Below are 24,570 nucleotides of genomic sequence, written 5' to 3'. Positions count from 1 at the left end.
AACAGGCTCCGATGTCATTGTTTGATTCCTGGGAAATGGAATCTGGTCTACCAAGTTGAGATTTGTTGTCTAAAACTAAAACTCAATGCTTTACAGTTTAACAACAGTGCTGCTTCAGTGACCTCACTACATTTGAGATCAATAGAAACAGAAACAGAAGCATTATGGTTTATTAGGCTCTAATTAGTGATATATAGGCCTACCTATCACAAAATAGATAATGGTGTAGGTACACTCACTGTTAGTATCAGAGCATAGCTGTCACTCCCATCACTCCCCCTGGCTACTTGTGGTGTAGTGTAGCATACAACCAACTCACAATTGAGTTACTACTGTAACATCCCATAACCCTTATGATGTGGATGCAACATTATCATCACTGACATGAAATAATGGCAGCCATGACCATGAAGACAGCCTCTCAACGGTGTGTTTTGACAGCTTATTAGTGTTAGTCAGTTCACTCAAACACACTGAGCTGTTTGAGGGGGCAGTATGCTAATGCTAATATATTGCCAAGGCAGATATCTACTGTAGAATTGCCTGAAGTGAGACTAAAGGATGCAAATTAGCATAGCATTACATTACTTTATCTTTATCTTCCACCATTAAAGCACTCAGTGTTCACAGCAAGCTGATACTCGCTGACTCTGACACTGCCAATTCTTAGAAAGTTCCTGTACGTTTTTATTTATTTAACCATGGCAAATTCAAATCACACATAAAAAAGAAAACATGATACAGTCACTTTATTTGTTTGAGTAGATTTTGTATCAAAGGATGTTAAATCCTCCTTAAAGCAGAAGTAAGTGGTCCGGTCGTTTTCGCTAATGCTGCGTTCCAGGCAGGCTTTTGAAATCGTAAATTACAGCTTCAAGTCACAACTTACGACTTTGTAGCGTTTCAGGCAACCCACTCGTGTTTTTCCGACCTGTTTTACCGGTGAAAGTCACTATAACGGCCACTCGTAACTTCCGACCCGTGAACTCGTACCAGATCGAACTGGTACCACTTCACAGTCGGAAAAATACGAGTTTCCTTGAACGCACCATAACAGTCCTCGTCCCTACGTCGCCACATTCACGGCGTCCCTTGGCTGCACACACAGCCCTGCATGCCGTTCTCTCTCCTCATTGGATAAAAACTGTAGGATACGATAAATGTTTTCTCCTCGGCTCAGAGCAGAGCAGAGTGACTGAGAGACCCGTGTTTCAGTCCAAACACTCTATGTAAGTGATTGCTGTCGGAAGATATAACTATTTAAGACTTATATTAACACAAATATATCACTTACTTCTGCTTTAATGTTAGTGACATGTTGGTGCTATGGACTCTACATTATTATTATTTATCTTTATTTTTTATTCAGCAGGTCCCATTGATAAACATATCAAGATTCCCAAAATCATAAACCTCCTGAACATTTCACTTTCATAAGCCACGTGCGAGAACATTTAAATTGTCAGGAAATTAGTGGGTCAGATTTAAAGCTGTTTTTTATGTGTAATTTTTCAGGTTCTTGAGCTTTACAGAGTTGAAATTTGACACATTTTGTGTAATCATGATTTATCTTCCTCTTTAATCATTAGCAATTAATCTTATTACTACCACCCTCTCCACCCTGTGTTCAGGGTGTCGACAGTTTTGATTTTGAGAAACAGCACTTACATTCAGAGCCGGAGGGAAGACACTGTCATCAGATAACTCAATATGCAACAGGGAAGAATGGGGCAACACACACCTGCATGGCATCATAAACATGACCTGCCGTTTCAAGACAAATCATTTCTTGAGAATTTCTGGTTCTCAACAAGAACCAACATGTTATGGATGCGTTGTTTGGCAACACACAGGATGTTATGCAAATTGCAGAGGAATTGAGACATCATGAGTTAAGTAATGTGATTGGTATATAGCAATAGTGCTGTTCTACAGAGGTCTGTTTGTTGCACAATGAGAGCCTTGATCACATAGCTGATGTTCCTTTTCTTGTGTATTTTAGCAGAAGCTGCATCTCCCACTGCAATAACTCCAATAATGCAGTTCTTCATTACAAATTTCAAATGTAATGAGTGACAGCTATGGACAACCTGTCAGCTTGATGCTGCACCGCTTGGACAACGTGAAAATAAATTAAGATAATCACCAACTTACTTGCTTCATTGATGCATCTAACACTCCATCAACATCGGCCTAAATCCCAAATTCACCACTTTGGTCTGAGATATAATCTCAACTCAGCAATCGGATGGATTTCAAATTTCTACAATAATGGCTAATGACTGCCCCATCGGCCTCAGCTGCATTTGGTGTTTCGTGCTAATTTGGAAGCATTATTATCTAAAATGGTGAATATGGTGGTTATCTCAAATCACTAAGTACAGCCTTACACGGCACAATAGCATAACTGTATGTTGTTGAATTATCCCATAGCTGCATTAAGTGCATTTGAAATCACTAGTATTAGTGCACTGCATTTACACTTTGCTGTTATAAGTGTGTAAATGTATCCATAACATTGGCCTAGTGCCCCAAAAATACTTTCCCCTCATAGTGATGAAACAAATAAAAAAAGATGATTAGTAAGTGTTTGAAATCATAATATACTGCTCGCTCCAGGTACGTAGGTGAGCAAAACAGTAATTTCAGACAGTTTTTTTTTGTTTGTTAGAGTGCAGACATGGCTATTTTATGACAATCTCCAATGTATATTCCTCTCTCTTCTGAAATGTGCTCAAACAGATTTAGATTTGGGTTTTAAACATGATTCAAAAATAAGATGTTCCATTCACTAATCTCTGCAGATTAGAAAACGCTGCACAAGTGAGAAAAACAGTTTTCAGACGGAAAAACCTTTTATGTAATATCCTTATATTTCAACGTATTCATACCGAAATGAAATGGTTCACTTTCATTTTAATTAGGAGTTCTCCACTTCTTCTCCTTCAGGAGTGGAGATTAGAAATGCAAAGCACCTCAGAGTATATGAAAGGGGAGAGTGAATTGTTGAGTGGGGTGAGAAACCTAAACTGTGCCCCCTCACACAAAATGACGATAAAACATAAGAAGGCTTAATGTCTGCATGTCTGGTGACATGAGAGTAGGCAAAACAAGCTGAACTGAGGTATAAGCACTGTGTGTTTATGCTGAGCTTATGTACTGTCTATCTCTGCCTAGCATGCAGGAAGAGAGTGTCAGAGGAGATGATAAGGTTTGATTGCACACACACACACATAGAGAGAGAGAGGGAGGTCCGGTGCTTGTATGGCAGCTGTTGAGCTATTTGAACTTGCAACTAAGTCCGGAGTAAATTCCTCAAAGTCCAAATTTAATGTTTAAGAACAGAGAGAAGAGAGGTTTAGGCTGCAGTGAAGAGGTGAATAGGAAGGTGCACAGTGACCCTGTGCATTGAGGGAAAGTGAGAGAGAGAAAAAAGAGAGGGAGGAGAGAGAGTAAGAGAGAGAGAGAGAGAGAGAGAGAGAGAAACATAAAGCAGCGGGGGAAGGAGGAAGTCCAACACTTCAGGACTTTTCATGAAACGCTTCAGACGTCACTTATGAGAGGAGGCAGAGGACCCTCGCCATCACCAGTGAGGAGCCACGCAGAGGCGACCAGGGGGCGAAGAGGAATTGGAGTCTGGGTGCTTATATGCGAGTGGGGTGAAGAGAGAGAGACCCTCCTGTCTGTGGGTCAGCTGGTGAGAGAAGATGAAGAGCCAAATCACCAACGCTCTCTCTGACTTCTTCTTTGAGTACGAGACCCCGCGCCAGGTGCTGGTGAGGAACAGGAGGGTGGGAGTGGTATGCCGTCTGATCCAGCTGGGGGTCCTGGCTTACATCATTGGGTAAGACTTTTACTTCTTTTTTTTTTTAAATGTTTGTTTTGCTGTTCATTGGGGCAACAGGGAGATTTGTTTGTGGAGAAGATATGCACGGTCTTACATGTTCCAGCTTGCTTGAAGGGACACAGGCTGATGCAGGCGCGACCCTGCAAATTCCAGCAACTTCTGGCCGGTTCATGTTGTAGTGCATTATAAACAACATTAGAAAAACATCTTATTTGGCCTTTGGAAGCTGCCAAGTTTGATACAATACAGGATACAGTAATTTTCCTGATAGTGTTACATAGAAATTGCAATTGCGAAATCTGGTTGACGTGATGGTGCAAAAGCATCATTTTTATAATCTGTCCTTCTCAAGTTGAGACAAAAAAGCAGCATGCTTGTTAGCTTACGTACAGTGACTCACTCTCTCATACCGTCCACTCCACTCACTACCTCCACACTCTTGCTTTGACATGTTGGAGTCAGTCACTGAGAAGTCCCTCCCAGAGAAGGAGGCATATCTTATCTCACTCCACAGCACAGAATCTAGGTTTATCTTTTTTTTTTTTTTTTTTTCCAGATCAGTCATAGGCTGTTTGTGCATGAGGATGAGTGTGTGCGTGTTTTGTCTTTTTTTGCGTCTCTGCACCTCTGAGCAGCAGAACCTGAGGAGCTGTGTGTGATGAACACGCTGAGGCATATGCTAACATAGATAACAATCAACCGCTGCCCAATTCACTGCCAAACAGCATACAGACGTGTTACCTTCTGCTGGTGATGTTGATGGTGACCAAAAATGTAACAGAGAAAGACAAATTTAAGACCATTCCCTCTTGCTAATGGCAAGGTTGTCTTTTTTTTCAGAGGAAACAGCTGTTGATTTAAACTGTTTTGAAATGTTGACTTGTCTTTGTGGTTCACGTTGCCCTAATCTCAACAAACTCCGAAGCCAGAAAAAGTTTGTTACGATCATCTCTTTAATTTCAAATGTAGAAAACTGCTCCTGCTGCGATAACTGTAATGTCTTTTTAATTTGAACTGTGCACTGACAACAGGGAAGAAAGGGAAGAGCCGCGGCGTGCTTTCAAACACTCTCTTTCTTCTGCTATCAAGGCTCTGTGAGCATGACAGAGCAGCCTCCTCTGCCTCCTGACCCCCCAACCCCACCATCACCTGCCTTTTTCAGCCATCAGGCCACATTAAGGTTGGGCAGTGATGGGCACGAGAAGAGATATGATTATAAAACTGTCCAGATTCTCCTCTTTGGGATGGAGGCAGGAGGCTGACAGGTGGGAGCAGCACTCAGACTGTGTCCCTAAAGGCAGTGAACCAGTGAACCACAGAATCACTGGTTGTCCTGTCAGTGATTGTACATTTCATTTCAACCATAGACTTGTCAAATACGCATGTATTATTTCAGTTTTTGTAATGTAAGTCAGTAAAATAAATTAAAAATTATTGTACACTAATTTTGTGCTAAAAAAAAAGAAAAGAAATCACATCAATGGCTTGAAAATATGTTATATATTAATTTAAAGTTAATCTCTTAATGAAGCCAAAAAGCTGACTGAGTTAATAGAGATGAGCAGCTTCAGGAAACCATAATGACTGTTATTCAATTCCCATCTTCCCACTTTTAAATTGGCAAAAATGCTGGTCCGCTGTTTGGGTTTTTCAGTGATTAGCTAGAGGTTGATTTTTGTCATTTTAATTTGTGTTCACAAAACGAACACTAATCTCAGCGCTACAATATGGTGGGAAGAAAAAGCCCTGCGCACATCAAGGAGCCTCCTCCCTGCCTCCCCATTCCCCTTCTCTCGGAGAAGATACAGATCTCACTTAGACTGCTGTTTCTGAACATCCCTGCATTATTTCATGCTGGTGGGTTTCTTTATTCTGCTAATGTGCTCTATTTTTCTCCACCTCCCCTTCAGTGTAAGCTCCAACTTACATAATTTGATTTTCTTAACTGATAGAAGTTGTGGCTCTTAGCTCATTGTGCACCTTACTTCACTCTGCAGTTTGAACAATGTCCCACTTCATGTGTTGCTGTAAGGTGCTTCCATTGTGTGCTGACAAATGTGCGCTGCAGTACATGTTGTCCTGTAGGCTTTCTGCCAGGGGATAATTGCTTTTCACACCCTACAGCATATAAAATATTTCACTGTGTGTGTGTACATTATCTGTCAAGTGCATACCAGCTGTTACCCATACCCCCTGGCCGAGCACACAGATTGAGTAATACAATGAGAAGCCTCATTCTGCACAAATCAAAAAGTACTGTGCCCGACTCTGAAGCTGCTTTCTGCTTGATGGGAATCCTTTTATGCGATGAAGGATTCAGGCACTTCTACTTAATTTAGTCAACTGCAGTTTTTTTTTGCCAGTACAAAGCTGGAATGTGTGATATTTTGGTGAATGATGCAAAATGTCTTAAAAGCAAGAGTTGCAGTAGCTCTCCATTGTATTACCACTTGTCAGACATATTCAGGTCCTTCTCTTATGTAAACATCTTGCATTTATAATCCATATAAATTTACAAGGATCTAATGTAAACACACTGTGTTAGAGATTGTGAATGCAGACACATGGAGCCTCATTTTACCACTACTGCCTTGATTATGTAATAAGAGGTCAATACAGGAGGATAAAACCACTTTGTAGACTCTGGGCAGGCTATACGCTACCAGTGACCTGATACTGGAAAGTGACAAGAGAGAGAGAGACTGGGCCAATGATAGCTGTTAGCAGTAGCCCTATGGCAAAACCTACAAATAACTAATTTGAACTGAATTCTATTTTTTTCTTTTGCTCCGTTGTGAAATGTTTTGTTTTTTATTGATAATTTGACATCTCCCAATGCAGTCATTTATTTAAATGAGAGAAATGAGGCAAACAAAAGACTGGGAGTGATTTCATATCTAACCATTAATTGTGTTTATTGTATTAGTCCAAATACCACCCTCGCATTCAAGTGAGTACATTTTCTTTTAAATTTGTACATGCAGTGTATCCGCCATTAATATGATCAACTATTTTGCAAGAGGATGCTTTTTTTTTTTAATGATGACCATGCATGGCTGATGGTCTGATTACTTAGAAATGCTATCTAGTAGCCTGTGCTACCATCTGTGAAACATGCACAGTGGCTCCACCACAACTGTGATCAGATATGTGATATTTCCACTTGAGCTAGTTTCTCTAGCTTAACAGACGTAAACAACAGTTCACTGCAGTCCTATATGCTTCTCCAGCATTAAAACTGGCAAGTTGCCATCTTTTAAAAAAATCTGTATATTATGTCTGCAAATTCAACATGTCCGATTTGTCCTAGTGATGATGAAGTACAACGGCCATCATGTTGCACAACCACAATCACATGCACATGTGTCCCTCCGAGGTGTGCTGCTGGCATGTGGGTTAGCTGTGCAAAATGTCAACATCACCCATATACATGCCCTTGCCTCAGGGGTTAGTGCTCGTTTGGGGCGGAGTGGAAGTCTGAGATGCTGACAGACCTGACAGGGTGCTTTGTGTTGCTCATACAGGTGGGTTTTCATCTACGAGAAGGGCTACCAGTCCACAGACGCAGCAGTCAGCTCCGTCTTCACCAAAATGAAAGGCGTGGGCTACACCAATGTGAATGGAACTGAGAGAGTCTGGGATGTGGCCGACTACGTCTTCCCTCCGCAGGTTGGTCACTGGTTAGCTGAAACCTCTCACGCATGCAGAAACGTTTATTATGCATGCCTCCTCTTTTGCAACTGGTACAAGTCACAGATCATTGCTGAATTTTTATTAAATCTGGGACAGACTACGATGTCATGAAGTCAACATCCACAGTCTATGATTCAAACTGTCAGAGTGAGTCAGGCTGAGTCAGACGAGAAACGTCAAAACACTTTGCTTCTTAAATAATGCTGCTCACTGGTCAGATTCTGACAAAGTTCAAGGTTTGGTCACACGGTGAAAACATCCGTGTTGGCTTTATTTGATGTCAGATCCAATCACAGAGGTAACTAGGAGTGGCATACACACAGGTTGAAAATTACCACAGCTTTTGACCCTGATGATAATAATATGGCTCTGTCAACATCAAGGTGTCCCTTTGACATCCAAAACTCATTGCGTGCATCTTGTAAAGAACTGAGCAAACAGTCTCCCAAAAGGATCGCTACCCAAATATATTTCTTTGTTTGCCTAAAATGTTACTGGGTCCTGTTATCTGCGGGGAAGAAATAAAGAATACACAATGACGGTTGCCATGTTTGCTTTGAGGTGTGGGTGTGGGCCTTGTTTGATTCGGAGTGGAATTAGCTCTTGGTTAGGGATGATAAACCCAACCAAGATGAAAAGGACACTTTGCTGTAATGACTTTCACTTTGATCAGGTGAGGTATTAATTCTGAAATTCATCCCTTTATCTGTGAAATTTCCTGAGATGGTAGTTATTGTGTTTTGGGTTTATCACTTAAACGGATGTTTTCATGTTATGGTTTATTTCGAGAGGCATCTATTCTAACATGCTGTAAATAGTAGCATATTGCCCTGATTCCTGAATATCAATATTACCTCACATTAGCTTTACAACAGTTGTAAAGGTAGTGTGAGTCCATATAAAAATGAACACGTGCCTTTAGCCATGAAATAAACTCCTGTCAAACATAACTTTATAGGTTCTGTTTTTTGAACAGATGAAATTGAGATATGAACAATAGTTGATCAGGGTTTGCTTCATGGCAGAGGTAGACAGGAACACTGATAATGTGTTCACAAGTATGTGGCTATAGGGAGCAGCATGTGTGGCACAAAGACTAGAAAGTGAGGTGGGTCTGGCTCTGTTTCACGGGGTATTAAACATCTGATAACTGCCCATAAAACATAAAGTTTTGTTCATGAGCTGGTATAAGATTAATGGCCAAACTACAAAAGCAGGGTCAGACTGATAATTGCAAGTGTCTGTGACTGACTGAGTGATAGAGTTGAGTGTTCAATAATCACCATGCGACTGTGTTGGACTTTCCCACATTGGCTGTTGCTCTGTCAAATTGAACTGACTTCTATACGGGGTCGTTTACAGCCTGCAGTGCTGCCAATGTAGCACATTTGTCATCATAGACTTAGAGACTGTTTTTTCTCAAAGTTAGAGACAAATATAGCGACTTTTTGAACAACCTTGGCTACTTATGGGAGAGAGTCGTCAGAAATGCCCCCTCTCTCTCCGTGTGTCTGCTCTGTTCAGTGAGTGGCACAGAAGCAGAGCAGCAGCTTGTTACCCAGCCAGAGGCTGTGAGAGACAAAATAAGAAAGATGTTCTGTCTCTTCCAACTTTCTCTCTGAGTGATCATACTACCAGTAAATATAGCAGAAATCTCAGCACAGTCTGTGTCTTTAATTTTTGTATGGTACTTGGAAATGGCTTGAAAATAAATAATGTCTGGTAAACCAAAGGCCAAGTCTCAGTCGCTGTTTTTCATGTGTTCCATCGCCTGACAACACAAACAGTAAAACATGCAAATAAGAATGGCATATTGGCAGATCGGCTGTATAGATAAACTGAATGCGTGAGCACAGAGAGTTAGAAAGAAAGAGATACTGTAAAGTCTGAAACCGGCTGACACTCGGCAGAATGCAAATAGGAAACAATGATGTCACTTGTTTATAGCAGCTTCAACGGTATCCTTAATTTGCACATTGACCACACGCAGTCCAGCCAAATATTAGGATTTGACCCTCTTGTTGTTCTCTCAGCCAGAACCAGCCGAGCGAGCAGTCTCCGGACTGTTGGTCAATACTTAGATATAAGCGGGTGGCATCAATCTTTATCCAAAGCTCAGGGAAGCAAAAGGGGGAAAAAAAACCTTTAGTTTTAAGGATAAAAAGTATTTGTGTGAGCAGAGTCATCAGTGAGAAACACACAGTGACTTCACATGTTGTATAATGTCAACTGTACTGTATGTCATTTGATGGTTTAAATACATAAAAAATAAAATTACACTTTATTTTCATCCTAAACCACAGGGGGACTCATCATTTGTGGTGATGACCAACTACATCATAACCGAAGGTCAGCATATGGGAAAATGTCCTGAGGTATGTGAAACTGCTCAAACTTCTTTCCTTTTCATCTTTCCTGCCGGCTGATTTTTTCCTTCCTCTCTGTTTTCTCTTTCTCCCACTGACCAATACACTTCCAAAAATAGTAAAACAAAGCGGAAACTGTGTCTCATTCCAAGACTGTTTGTGTAATTGGGTAAATGTCTCGCTGTCAAATTGCAGAAAGAAAGTCTTTTTAAACTTAATTGCTTCAAGATGACACAAACAGCAGTTTCTTTACGATGCAGAATAAATGCAAAACTGTACTGTACTGTACTTCACATTGTTGCTTTCGATTTCAAAAATGTTGTGATATCTTCACATCTCCAGTCCACTCTAACGCCAGTTTCTTGTTTATGACAGCTCAAAGGAAAGCACAACTGCACCTCACACACAGACTGTGAAGGAGGGAGTTTCAAACGTACGGGACATGGTAAATCCTTACAGTGTGTGACGTCACAGTCCACACTGACTAACCGTCTGTCTGCCTGTGGCCAAACTCAGCTCAGTTCAGATCTTTTGGATTTTCATTATTTTGCTTTGTTTTACCAGAAAGCCCCTTCTTAAACTTCTTACAGCCAGTGATTCGGCTGCAATGTACCAAGGGAGGTAGAGTATCATGCCAGGTTATGGCTATGGAGCAGTGTGTTTGCAAAATGGGTTGTGGTTAACACACACACACACACAGCAGAAACTAAAATACACCAGATCTGAATCATCTCTGTCACTACTAGGGTAAACATCTCAGATGTAATCCATACTTTGCTCTAGTCCAGCATGAAAAAAAGGAGATTAAAATCAACAATCCAAGTCTTAACAACCACACACACACACACACACATTGTGTGCGTATGTATTATGGGTTCTTCATCACTGTAACTAAGTAAAACCCTGCCTTCAGCAAGTACACACATGCATTTATGTATGTACTGTATTTATACATAAACACATGCTCAGATGATATATTAACTCTCGTGGATATGAGCTCACAAAATATAAGCACACAGAGACATTAAAATCAAATAACCTTCCAGACAAGCCTTTTTTTTTAATGTGTCCAAACAGTACTGAAGGCGAGTTCAAAGAGCACTTACATAAATTTATTGTCCTCCATCTGTCCCAGGGTTAAATCCCGAGCCTTTCAAGTCCTTTGTGTCCCACATCACCTTCAATAAGACCAGTGTCAGCCGAAGCTTTAGATCTGTCTGTTGTAGACCGGTCAAATTCACCTTGAGGTGCCAGAGTCCCTTTAGAGGCGACATACTGTCTCTATGCTTGTAGACAAGCAAACATAGGAGGGGGGGCCCTGTGGCTAAACACAGTGGTGGGCTCTGGTGAAAGGTCAGAGACTGAAGCAGAGTGACCAAGCGCCTGCTGGAGGAGTGTCTGTCGTATGCACATGATGAGAGAGACTGATACCCGCAAAACTAATCACATGGAGAGAAGTTCTATATGTTCGGATCACGGCAAGATAAAGGAAACAGCCATGTCAGCATTTGCTTTGCCTGACTTTTTGCTTGCTGCTTGTGATGCTAATTCAAGATAAGATGGAAAGTGGAGGCAGAACATGTTTAGAATCGCTTTCATGTTAAAGCTTGTGCTTTTTTTTTTTTGGCAGCTTGAAGCACTCCCGTTTCAAGTTGATCACAATGTTGAGAGACTGAACGATGAACTCTCTATATGTTTCTGTTCAAGGTGAAATGACAGGAGTCTGTGTGAATACCACACAAACCTGTGAGGTATTGGCCTGGTGCCCTGTTGAGGATGATCACAACATACCAGAGTATGTGGAGACTGAATTATTCATACTGCATGCCGGTACTGCTTTGTAATGCATGTGAGGACTGAATTTTTTAGCGATATGGTGCCGTTTGTGGGATTAAAATTATTTGTGATGATTTATGCTGAACATTTGTAGGAGGCTCTTTGACGTAACATGTTCGATTATTTTCTCTTTTTCATTCCAGTCCTCCTCTGTTGATGTCTGCAGAGAACTACACTCTGTTCATCAAAAACTCTGTAACCTTCCCCTTATTTCGCGTCACAAGGTGAGAAACCTCATTCATGTCAAAATACTGAGTTGTTAGCTTGGTAGATGTTACAGATGTGGTCACATCTAGATAAGTAAATACAAAAAAGGTTTTGTCAAAGTTGTTCTGACAAATATGGGTGGATAATTATGAATAAAACATTTTTTTAAACTCAAACAAAACAGAATAAATTACCAACACTTTCTAAATCTATTTAACCTTCGTCTTGTGTCAGCTTTCTGCTACCATCTATGGTGTTTGGGTCAGTTTTGACCCGTGTTTTAAATCAGCTGTAAAATACACTAAAAACTTCATCCAGTTTGTTTTTCTTCTCTTGGTAACATTGTTAGGATTCCTTATCCATGAAAATTTTGGTTTTAATATTTTTTGGTGCCCTGGGCCTTTTTTTGTCAGTATGACCCTTGGCTTCAATGTAGCTAACCTTCCTCTTGTCAGCTTTCTGCTACCATCTATGGTGTTAGGGCCAGTTTGGACCTGAGTCTTATCAGCTGTAAAACACACAAAAACTATTATTTATCATCCCATTTCTTTTCCATCTCTTGGTTATCTTGTTAGGCTTCTTTATCCATGAAAAGGTTTTTGCACTTATGATTCTGTTTGAACTCTCATTATCGTTCTTATCGTAATAACCAGGTCAAAATTGACCCTAACACCACAAATGTCATAATTTTAACTAGAGCATTTTAGAATGTTGTGGAAAAAAAGTTGTTTTGTTTTATTTTGTTTAAATTGAGGTTCCTGACAAAGTCAAAAAGTCTTTATGCTATAAACAAATTTATGTGGTACTTGTATGCATTCAAAACCTGAAAACGGGTCACTGGTGACCCGAACACCAGAGATGGGTTAAGTCATGCTGGGGGAAGGATAACGGACGACATTATGCCCTTTAGTGCAAAAAGCAGTGACTCCCAAATGGTGTCAGTCAACAATATTTTTGGAGACAGAGTTGCATGGCTTCAAGCTAAAGAAAAAAAGTGAATAATATTATTGCTATCCTTTTTATGTAAGAAAAGGCAGTGTTTCCCTGAACCTTTCTCTCTAACATCCAGTCATGTTTTCAGGAGTAATCTGGTGGAAGGTATCGATGCCCATTACATCAGCAAATGCCTTTATGATCCAGACAAAGCTCCACTGTGTCCAATATTCAATCTGGGAGACATAGTTAAATTATCTGGCTTTAATTTTGAGACAATAGCCCGAGTGGTAAGTTTAAACTTTCATCTTTCATTTGTGTTTTTGTATAGTCGTTTTGTTTCCTTTGTTTCTAATGCGGTAATGGGGACTTGTGTGATGTATTATGTGCTCGTCTCGACAGGGAGGGGCTATTGGCATTGTGGTCGACTGGACATGTAACTTTGATGTGGATGTGAAGCACTGTAAACCAACGTACAACTTCCATGGTTTGTATGGGAACCCGGATGAGACAGACAAAGCTAGAGCATCAGTGGGATACAACTTCAGGTGGGTGAATACATTGAATTAACACAGACTCAGGTGTTACACTGCAGGAAAGACTGTCTTCATTGATTGAAATGAAATTAACTGCTACCACTTAAACTGCTGGATGACTGGAAGTAGCTTCCTTAAACTCAGTTTTACAGGATGTTGTAACAGCATGAAACCACGTGTTGTTCTTCTAACATTTTAATCTGAGTGTTAAGTAGAGAGCTTTAGTGAACAGTTCCCTCATGTTAAACAATTTAGTTTGCCATTGTGCTTAGTTTTGTCTCTTGGGTGATGGGAAACTATCCTCAAATTGATATGCTGTCACTACAGTATATACAGTGGTGTGTAGCCTATTTTTTTACTCACTTAACCTCTCATTAAATGTTAACCCTGCTTCAAGTCTGTTGAGTTTTTGCTGAGTAGACTGCCTGACGTTTATAATGTTTACCCTCCCTCAGTAAAACTGCTTAACATGGCTGCCGAGATTCGTGAGATTCAAACAGTCACTTTGTTTAATGTGCTATGAGCACAGCTTGTTCTCTTTTGTTCACACAAACTGTAGACACACTCATTACCAGGCTATTATTTATATTATGCCAGTGTTAATTGTAGAATATAATTGCACGGGTTGCCTTGAATACTGTGCAGTCAGTATAACCATTCTTCATTAATAATTAGCAATTCATTCATTCTTTTCTAATTGGATGATTCACAGAGAGGATGTGGAACTTTTCTTTTGTTCTGCTTGCAGTCTAAAGATTTAAATGCCCTGATGTTTTGTGGAATTAGTGTTATTGTGCAGGTTTCCCAACAGATGATGTGGAAATTCTTTATCAAAATATTATTGTAATATATTTCAGGTATGCAAAGTATTACCTCGAGGACGGAGTTCAGAAAAGAACTCTTTTCAAAGTGTTTGGGATCAGAATCGATATCATTGTGCAATCACTGGTAAGAACTATATCTGGATATTTTTTATTTATATGAATTTCTCAGTAGAGAATTAGGGAGTAACTTACACACTGTCCTTCACAGGCAAGAAAGTTTGACATCATCCCAACATTGACAGCTATAGGTTCTGGAGTGGGCATATTTGGAGTGGTATGTTGAAGCCTGACTCATACGTACCTGCAATAATTGACTTTGTAAAACTAACTTTTTTCTTCTCTAAATATTTTTTCAGGCTACTGTAGTGTGTGACTTGGTCTTGCTCTATTTGCTGCCAAAAAGAGAGTTTTACAAGAACATGAAATTCAAATATACAGACACACAGACACAGGTAAGATCTATTTTTAAATGTAAATTCTGCTGTAAGCAGTCTAAACACAAGATGGAAGCAGAGAGACTTTTAGTAACACTGGTCCAGACAGACACAGTGCAGACACGAGGAAAGCTTTCTCTATCTGGACATCTCTTTGTTGGACTTAAGTTCTGCGACACAACAGAGCTAGAAATCATGCTAATACACACACAGGAGCGGTCAACTTCAGCTATCTATCAGATTAATGCTGTGTTTATTTCCATAACATTTGTGTGCACTGCAGAACCATGGTACGGTACAGCCATTTATCTGATAGATGATGAAATCTCCTACAGTATCTCATCCAGACAGTTTTCCTGTAACTGAAACAGGCAGAACATCTTGTATTTACAGCAAGACAACGAGTCGCTCGCTTTAGACACGAATGCCTATTACAACCTTGAAGCAAAGGCAAGACAAGTCCAAGGCCCTGACCTGGCCAACGTGAGTGCATGTAGAAGTTTAGATAGTGGAGTTTCTTTTATGTACTGTGATCTGTGGTGAAGTGAATCATTTGACAAACTACCAACTAAGCTTAACGGCTCCTGTCCTGTGGCTTTTGATTTTACAGGATCCTGATTCAGAAGCAGGCAGCATAGAGACTGAGTTGTCTAAAGTAAGAGATCTATAATTGTTTTGTATTTAAGAATAAAGCCCATTTGCTTTTGCGATGCCTAAACTATTTGTCTACTATTCTTATAGAAGTGACCTGAGGACAAACTTTCAACCCAGGCTGAACTGCGCTGGAGCAATACAGTGCAGAAGACCCTGCAAGACAACACACACACACACACAAACAGTAAATGGGCTGAAAAGCGATTGGGACTGAAAAAGGACAGCATCCAATGACATTGCTCTACATGCCCACTACTTCTTTTTTGATCTCCAGCAACATATTCTGCCAAGAACATCTTCCCACTCTTAAAACCAACCTGAGTTACTGTGACTCTTGCTATTGATGGTGTAGCTCAGACATACATATGTGTACTCTTTTGGGTGTAGCTCGGTTTGCTTTCTGTTCATACGCTCTGGGTGTATCCTCCACCTCTTAACTGTTTCCATATCAGGTGAAAGAAAAACAATTTCTGGCACTCGAGTGCTCTTGTGTGTACACAACTCATCCTTCAGTCATCCATTACCTCTGTCATTGTCTTTGTCAAAGCAAGATATACACACGACGTGTGGGCGTGCCACTGTTGGACTGATTCTTCCCTTGTGTGCACCTTGTGGTTGACAATTGAGTCCAATAAAATATGTACAGTGAGATTACTGCTCTTTCTTTTGTCTCATGGTGCAAGGAGTCAAAGACAAGAGACACACTATCAAAAGGACTCAAATTTTCTTTCTTTTTTATTGTCTCTGATTATGTGTAGGTGTACAAAAAGCATGCAAAAAATAGCTTCTTTTTATATATTGGTACATATTTACATTGTAACAACAGCATTCCATAGGGATGTGCCATGCGTTTGTTTTCATATGAGCGACTTATGCAGGCGAGTGAGTACATTCAGAGAAATGCACAGGACGACACGAGACTGACATCCAGAAACACAGAGACAGCAGGCACCTTCAACACGCACGTCAGGACAGTCACATAAGAAACACAGCAGCAAATCCAGTCATCCCTGACTTGTATTATGTACATGTCTCGCTCTCCCACAGTCCTCCTCCTCCTCCTCCTTTGGATGTATTAATGACCTGAAATCATGAGAAATTAGTCCTGTCACTCACTTCCTGTGCTGCAACTGAGACCCATTCATTTTCCTTCTGTGTTTCGCCGCTGTAACTAAGCTCGAAGCTAGAATGAATTTCAAGTGTGCAACCTCTGCCAATGCTGAACAATCCAGTGATATGTGATACTGGAGTTTTAGGTTTTTAAAAACAGCCAAAATGCATGTACCTTTTAGGACTTTTTACAAGGATGACTCATAACGTCATGACCATAAAAAACTAATGTGCTGCCACCAATTCATGTAATTTTGCAGGCTGCATCATCTGATTAATACAGTGTAGTAGTCCTCTTAAAGTGATGCAACTGCCTCATGCGTAGGTGTAGGACTGGAAACTATGAAAAACAAATAATAAGAAATTGCAAGTGTTTGAAAAATTACACTAAAACAGATATGTGATGCTGAAATAAAGAAAGAAAGGAATGACAGGACATGTCTATGTAGGTTGACCTTTGACTTGGTCTGGCACACACTGGACTATATACAGTACATCACTTCAGGGATTAGAAATTACAACACAAAAACACATCTTTATAAATGGGGGTGGTGGAAGAGTTCTTCATCTTCCACCAAATGTAATCCATGATCTCTGAGATAATAAATTAATACAAAATAGCTTTTAAATCGCTGTTGATTGGGCTCATGAAAAGACTGACCCTGTGCCCTGAACCTGGCTCATGATGAGATTTACAGTGTTTTAGCCTTATGGATCATTTCAGCAGTAAAACCCATGAGGTCTGCTGTCCCAGATACACAACATTCACAACTCTGTCATCATATAGATATGCGCAACAAAAACAGCTGTTCAAAACCAATGTGGTTGCTGCAGTTACAGCATTTTAAACACAGACAGGAGAATAAGTTACTGGTAAATGAGTTTTAGAAGTAAAAATGATCAAAAAACCAAGCAGCAGTTCTGTGACATGCAGAGCTACGACAATAAGGAACGCCTCAAAAAAAAAAAAGCACAGGAAATTGTGAGAACACACACAGTAAATATGGTCTTTTACAGGTGAACCACAGTTTCTCTCTTGATAATAAACTGTACAATGTGTCATAGCTGGCAGGTACCAGTTGTGTTATATGTAATCACAATAACGTATCGAAGTGGAAAAAGTGCAAATATTTAAATATAAGCAATGTTTTAGCTCGGATTTCAACAAGAACAACTAAAACACGCACACAGGGGTGATCGGCCCGAGTGCTCAGACAGCAGGGGAACGAGCCAGTAATGCACTGATGATTAAGACAACGACAATATATTGCACCTGTCACTGACAAAACGTCTCTGTACAAACACACATATACAAAGCTGGCAACACCTATACATTAAAAGTTAATTCCTTTAAGAATGAGTGTTATGCAGCTTTAAAGCAAATAAAATACAACACACCATTTCATACTTTTTGGTTCGATCAGCCCTTCACTGAAGGTTACTCTGCAAATCAGTACTTCACCTTCTTCACAGAGTTAACGACAAACACAAGCATCATCATCACCGGGATGTCCACAACTCTTGATTTTAGACAGCACGCACAGACATTTTTGGACATTTTGGGCAAAGATGTTCACTTATCTTAAACATTTCCTGAACAATACAATAAAAAATGACATACAGATATTCACCCACATGATAATAATGTTGACTTTCAAAGGATTTTGATGCCTCTGTGAACATAAACCCCTTAAACACAGAGGCTCAGTAGCAACGTGTGACATTATTTGCCACCAATCCATCTTCAGTCAGTGTCCTTCGCTGGAGGATACCGAGGGTACGATTAACAGAGGAAATGCAAAGCGCTGCACTCCCTGTTTCTAATCAGCCACACTGGGGACTGCACTGAAGTGGATGGGGATATGTTGTTGTTTTTGTTGTTGTTGTTGTTGGCAGCCTGGGCCTAATCATGACATTGAAATGCTCCTTTATACTGCGGTTCAAGTGATCAGAGCGCTCTGCCAGCCAAACACGCTTTCATTCACAGGATCAACGTGCCAGCCCAGCGTAACGGGAAGAAAGACTCCAAATGGAGTTAGTTATATAAACATGTATCTGAGGCAGAGCTGCTGTGGAGGCAGAAACACTCTCATCGAGTTGAGTTGAGTCGGCGAAAACAAAACAACCCATTGATTTGACTTTTTTCAAGTGAGCCGACCACTTTGACTAACACAACAGACTCATAACACGAAAAAATGCCCTTTCATTCATCTGTAATCTCAACATCACTCAGCTCTATAGGCTCACATGGCTAATTCAAACATCAAAAGGCAGTTGAGGCAAACTAATTATGGACTGTGCAAAAATGACTCGGGTGAGGAGGAACTTCAAATTGTAAAACTGCACGATTCTTTGCAGCATTTACATTCCATTTGCCTGAATTTGACTAAAACATATTTTGGGTTGGTCGAGCTTGTTCAACCATTTCTAAATAAAAACAGCAAAGCATCAACAAATGTAATATGGTGAAATGTAATTTATATCATTATCTGTTATCAACCTTGTGATAAACATACGTACATACTGTATGAGTAATTATTTTTCAGAGCCAGTTTTATATTATATATTATATATTTATTATTATTTTTTCTTTCTTTATTGCTATTGGAAATTAATTCCCCTCATTAAGATCATCATTTGTGACTTTCTTTCCAATCAATCCCACAAAAGATTCTTAAAATATAAATTTGGGTTGGAAAGAAAGAAAGAAATACCCAATGTCTGATCTCCGCTCCCATCCTAATAATTTGTGTACAGTCTGTTTGCCATTGATTCAATTTCATGTGCAAGAGCACACACTGATGTTCAGCTTGGACATTGAGATTATAAATGCCTTTAAATCAGCTCTGCATCCTTGAATCTTGTATAATAAGTTCTGATGTAGCACAGGCTGAAACGTGGACTTAGTTCATAATGCTTTTTTTTCAGTCTGATCCCACTGGCCATGAAACAGCATTCACTTTCTAAATGCACTATTTTCTGTCACAATGACCAAACAGTAGAGTATGATGTGGACAGAAAGAGACGGCGTTAGAGAACCAAAAGCATCATACAAACAACACATAACAGAGGAGGAGAAGAAGCATGAAATTACTTCTAACAAAAAAATAATAATTACACATCACACGGCGGTAAAGTCACTTTGAAATGAACTCGAGCATAACAAAGCTGTTGCCCTTTCTGTGTGATCGCCCTCAGAGAGCCGACTTCCTCTTCCCTCCCGTCAACGGAGTTCAACCAGGAAGGAGGAAGGACTTCGACCTTCATGACCTCGCTTCAAAAATAAAGCTACGGATGAATGGCACATGTACAATAGGGCTGTGCGACGATAGCAGTGGAGGCATCTATGTACAATATTAAAAAGACTGATCAGAAATCAAAAGCCCTCTTTTTCTCTAAAGAGATAATATAGTGTCATTCACATGCTGAAGTGTGTGACGAATATTAAAGAGAAGTTTCTTTTCTCGTCATCAGGCAGTCTCTGATTGACAGGTGGCTGTGGACGAGGATTAACTATTCACCATGCATATGGTTAAAGAAATCTGAGTTTGACAGGTTTTTTTTGCTCATTACAGTGTATAGTAATACAAGCTGGCAAACATATTCTTGTTGTCTTGCAAAACAATAACTTAAACTGTTAATGACCCAGAGAGTTCCTCTCACCGGTTCACTGATGTCAGTAAGTGGCTGAGCAGGTAAAACCAGCAACCATCCACATCAGAAACTGGGCCAAGAGAAGAAAGACTGGAAGCACAAATGAAAGCAAGCCTGAGCGTACAAGTCTGACTGTAAACACAAGCATCAGATTAAAAACCTCAGGAGTTTTGTCAGAAGCCTGTAGTGTGTAGCTCAACTGAAGGAGATGTGTGGATGAAGGGGTGAATGCACAGTTGTTCAAGCAAAGGGATGTAAAGGGTCAGAGTTTAAGACAAAGCTCTGTTGACTGGAGACTCAAGACGAGGGTTCGTCCTCATGCAGGTCCTCCAGCTCTCCTTCTCTTGGTCCGTCTCCCGTGCTGCACTTTCTGAGAGAGGAAATAAGAGAGAGAAGAATCAATATCCGTTTTTATTCAATGATTTCAAGCTGGACACCTGTCGTGAAGACAGACAACTGAACCATCACACTATTAAAAGCTTATGCTTTATCTCCAAAAGCAGCACAATCAGAGATTTTTTTTTCCTTTTTCCTCTGACATGATGAATGCAAAAGACACAAAATGCTTTATCCATGAAACACAGCGTTGTTAAATGGCAGCAGCAGGGTGAAGACAAAACGCTCTGAGATGACAGCTGGGGAGGGGCTGATCCATCACTTCTCATGATGGGGATAAGCAGGAGTTGAGGAGTAAGATGATGGCGGGGTGCAACGGCTGGTAGATACGGGACAGACAGCGAGGCGGACTGTACTGAGAGAGCGTTACCTGAGAGAGGGGTGAAGTTTTAAAGAAGGCCGGAAAGGCCACGAGTCCCTGCAGAAGAGTGGGAGAAAAGATGGAAAGGTCACAGATGGGGAGAGGTCACCTCGGGTCAGTGGTGGAGACGACCTGCGTCCTGCACAATCCACCGTCATGACATGAAGGTCACTTTTTCACATTTCAGTGGTAGTGCTGAGATTGCCAGCCAACAGTGATTAAATGCTCAAGGGACCAAGATGTCATTTAAAGGAATAACAAGTTCAAATCAGGCTCGCAGGGAAAAGTTATGATGTATACCGGTATGTATGTTATTGATATATTAGAATATATATTAGATATATTGAAATATTAGTCTCTGCTGCTTTGATTTTGTCCATTCATTTCTAAAACTGTCTCTTTATGAACCCCCCTTTATAGAGGTGTATTAATAAATCCATAGAATGCCCCTTTAAACACAGATGAGGATTCTAGCCATCAATCTATTGCAATTTCAATTTCAATTTCCTTTATTTGATCAAGAGGGACAATGCACATCAACAACACTCCAAGTGTGAATGTACTCAATTCTAGCCACACGGCTAATTTCCATTGATAGTCCCCCTATACTGAAATAAAAGCAACAGATTAAAGGAGACACAATATACCATTAAGTACAATATTTAAAACCATGGGGCATGTACCCTTTTTTTTAATAAAAAGGAAAAAAAGCAACAACAACAAAAAAAGGTAAAATGAAGACAAGACCTTTGTCTGGGAGGTTTTGTTGCATACTACTATGATAAAGAGAGTGCCACTTGTTAGTCTTTTTTCTTTCATTTGCCAGCAGGGGGCAGTGTTGCTTCAAATATACACATCCTCTGAAAACACCTTTACCTTAGACAGCAGCTCTCAGCTCTGACTGCCTAGACTGTTACAGGCAAAACCTCGACCTACATAGAGAAGAAATCATCAAAAAGAAAAAAAAAAGAAAAGAAAAAGCCCTCACAACAGGAGATTAGAGTCTGTTCCACAAAGCACTACAGTCGTCCATCTTCATGATAGTGTCTGCTGGACACATAACACAGATTACAGTCCCAAGGACACCAGCAGAACTGCAGGGAACAACTGTAGATGCTCCAGTCTGCCCGTGGCTGTATATGTTAAAACTGCACGATGGGACGGGACAATCGCTTTCAATCCATGCAGAAGAAAATCCGAGGTCAGCCCGAGGCACTGGTGGATCTGTATCATTATTTGTCCCTCTAAAAGCTGGAGGCAACACACAAAGAAACACTCAGAGAAGCTGTAGGCTCCACTGCATACAATGAAAGAATGAATTATGGTGCTATGGCAACACGAAGCAGCAGCTTCTGCCACACAGGAATGGGTGCCAGTTAACCTGATACAGCAGAAAGACGAGACAGGTGTGAAGAATCAATCCCTGGGGTAACAATCTGAGCAATAAGAACCTGTGGACACGTGTTGGTTTCAGTTTTAGTTTTCCTCTTCACGGATAAGATATGCAACTATTAAGTGTGCAAAAGAGGTGTGGACATGCCGGGCAGCTGGACTGAGTGTGTGCGTGCTTACATGAGCAGGCTGCCGGGTGCAGACATGGACCTCTCCTCTCTCCTGGTTGGACATTCAAAGGGGTTACTGAAGGAGCGCTTCCTCAGCATGGCTTTCACCAAGATCTGAAAAGTTCACAATCAAAAGGTTGTTTACCACTGGGAATTGTTTTGAGCTTGAGCTTGTGCTTGCATGCAGAGGGTAGAGGGATTTCCAAGGAATGTCACTGTGAGACGTGTGTTGTGCAGAGGCTGAAGCAAAACACAGTCTCTGAGATCTCATGGGGGGAATCAACAAGTTGTTTTTGTGCCAGGAACTTCAAAAGTAATGCATGGAAAAAAAGGGAAACCTCCCTGGCAGCTGAGCAGAGTTTATAAGTAACTATTTCGCATTTTAATAAGATGGTGGATGGTTTATACGGAAACTGCTGTGGAAGAAATACTTGTCTTGAGGTAAGATAACTCACACCTGTAGTGTGTTTACATCTGTTCAGTCAGTGCTTTTTATGATCGGCTGGATGTGTGTTTAGATCACCAGCGTGTGACCACCCATCCAGCTGGAGTTCATTCAAATTTATCAAGTTGTTACACTTCAAATATTAAAGAAAAAAAACAATCACAAATATGTGAACAGAGTCTCTTTGTAAGATCTGTAAGATCTCTCTTGTGCAGCTGATTTTGGAATATTTATTCATGTATCATGTATTCCATGTATTAATGTTGTTTGCCCACCTTTAAAATGTAATGTTACAGCAGTAACCTACAGCACAGATAATTTGCATGCATTCTCTTTTAATGTTTCAACAACATTATGGCATTTGCAGAGTCTGGTTTCCTTGCCTATGCCTTCAGGTTTGCAGTGTCAGTCATGGCCTCCAACTCATTTTTTGTTTAAGTTTTATCTTTTTTGTTCTGTAAAGATGAATTCAAAAAGGAAGATATTTATACTGAGGCACCAAAATGGCCTTTCTGGGCTTCGGTGCTCAACAATGAGGAGACACAACCTTGTCCTTTATGAAGGTAAACAAGACTGTGCGATTTTCTTGGTCTGTTTGCTTATTATTTTGTCACAATAATGGTTAACAGAGGAAGAGGCTACTCTGCGGTTGAAAGAAGAGGCCACAGATGATTGAGTGATTCTTACCACGGCAGAGAGGCTGGGAACAAACTTGACTGAATTCTGGATGTCCTCCTCCGTCACCTCCACCACGGAGCAGTGCTCCTCCTCCAGAGGCAAGGAGTCGGTACCACCCTGGGTCACCCACTGGTCCACCTGAACACATACACACACACAGAAATGACATATGACTGTGTCTGAACATAACAACCTGTCAAATAAATCTTGTTACCCACAGTACGTTTGCTTGCAAGTGGACATATCTGCATTGTTTCATATTTAAATTATTCAAAAGGGCAATGGCAGTTTTGAATTACACTCTACTGTAGCTCTTGTACTGGACACGATGCGACAGGATGGATTCATAAATAAGCACGGTCAAGTGGCCATGCTGCCGTCTGTTTTCATTTCTTTCATTATGCTCCAAAAATCCAAAACTTAAAAGCTGCTGTAAAACAGATGATCCATCAGACTGAACCAGGCTGAGTGGATTTTGTCAAAGTTCCTGCATTATTTATCTCATTGATTTGATTTGAGGGCTGCATATTTTCTAACCATCATCAAATCTGATGGAAAGTCAAAAAACAAGTGTCATTGTGTTTTCTGACATCCACAACCTGTCTGTCGGTTCTTTTCCAGCCTTTTCATTCCTACGGGAAACATACACAAACTGTCACGTGTTCATCAATCAATCAAATGTCCATAATCCAGGAAGACACCAGGAGATCTGCAAATGTTTCAAACCAGTGTGTATCAGTATGAATTAATTAGTAATGAAAGAGCAATGGACAGAGATTTAATTACAGTAGGGAGCGTGTTCATGTTAAAGAGTTGCCTACCTGAGGCAACCTTCAAATTCTCTTCAAATTGAATTTGAAATCCCTTAAGTATAGTGTGTTGTAATAATTTGACTATATTTTTCAGTGTATGACATGAACAACTTAACTTCCTGTAGTACTGCAACTTCTCACAACAATTTATTATCTCTACACAAACACAGTGTCTGGTGAGAAACCCACTCACTGACACATGATCAGACTGTGTCATGGAAA

The 24,570-nt window shown here is 40.4% G+C and overlaps 2 protein-coding genes across 7 annotated transcripts in view; one reads left to right on the top strand and one right to left on the bottom strand.

The window, feature by feature from the left end:
• The first annotated feature begins 3,518 nt into the window (after window positions 1-3,518).
• p2rx1 (purinergic receptor P2X, ligand-gated ion channel, 1) lies at window positions 3,519-17,554 on the top strand. 4 transcript variants are annotated; one of them, XM_085797381.1, is made up of 14 exons: window positions 3,519-3,844; window positions 7,372-7,516; window positions 9,844-9,915; window positions 10,282-10,339; window positions 11,614-11,701; window positions 11,886-11,966; window positions 13,031-13,172; window positions 13,285-13,430; window positions 14,276-14,366; window positions 14,451-14,516; window positions 14,599-14,694; window positions 15,070-15,159; window positions 15,287-15,331; window positions 15,418-16,043. In XM_085797381.1, the coding sequence occupies exons 1-14, from the start codon at window positions 3,708-3,710 to the stop codon at window positions 15,421-15,423; spliced, it is 1,263 nt and encodes a 420-aa protein (XP_085653507.1). In that variant the 5' UTR covers window positions 3,519-3,707; the 3' UTR covers window positions 15,424-16,043. The 4 variants fall into 4 exon arrangements, with proteins under 4 accessions (XP_085653507.1, XP_085653506.1, XP_085653510.1 ...); XM_085797380.1 differs by having other exon boundaries at window positions 10,282-10,351; window positions 15,418-16,039; XM_085797384.1 differs by lacking the exon at window positions 15,070-15,159 and having other exon boundaries at window positions 15,418-17,554.
• camkk1a (calcium/calmodulin-dependent protein kinase kinase 1, alpha a) overlaps window positions 16,053-24,570 on the bottom strand; it is a 56,795-nt gene continuing 48,277 nt past the window's right edge. For 2 of the 3 annotated variants that reach the window (XM_085797372.1, XM_085797374.1), the window contains exons 14-17: window positions 23,546-23,674; window positions 22,424-22,527; window positions 20,861-20,908; window positions 20,186-20,464 (exon numbers count right to left, since the gene is read on the bottom strand). In XM_085797372.1, the coding sequence (XP_085653498.1) occupies window positions 20,392-20,464; window positions 20,861-20,908; window positions 22,424-22,527; window positions 23,546-23,674 (354 nt within the window). In that variant the 3' untranslated portion in view covers window positions 20,186-20,391. Of the gene's footprint in view, window positions 20,465-20,860; window positions 20,909-22,423; window positions 22,528-23,545; window positions 23,675-24,570 lie in introns of all 3 variants that reach the window. The other variant, XM_085797375.1, reaches the window with a different exon arrangement.

The sequence above is a fragment of the Trachurus japonicus genome, chromosome 14 (assembly GCF_045865225.1).
Source record: "Trachurus japonicus isolate A0001 chromosome 14, Traja_1.0".
Lineage (NCBI taxonomy): Eukaryota > Metazoa > Chordata > Actinopteri > Carangiformes > Carangidae > Trachurus > Trachurus japonicus.
This window is presented reverse-complemented; position numbering and strand designations above follow the sequence as displayed.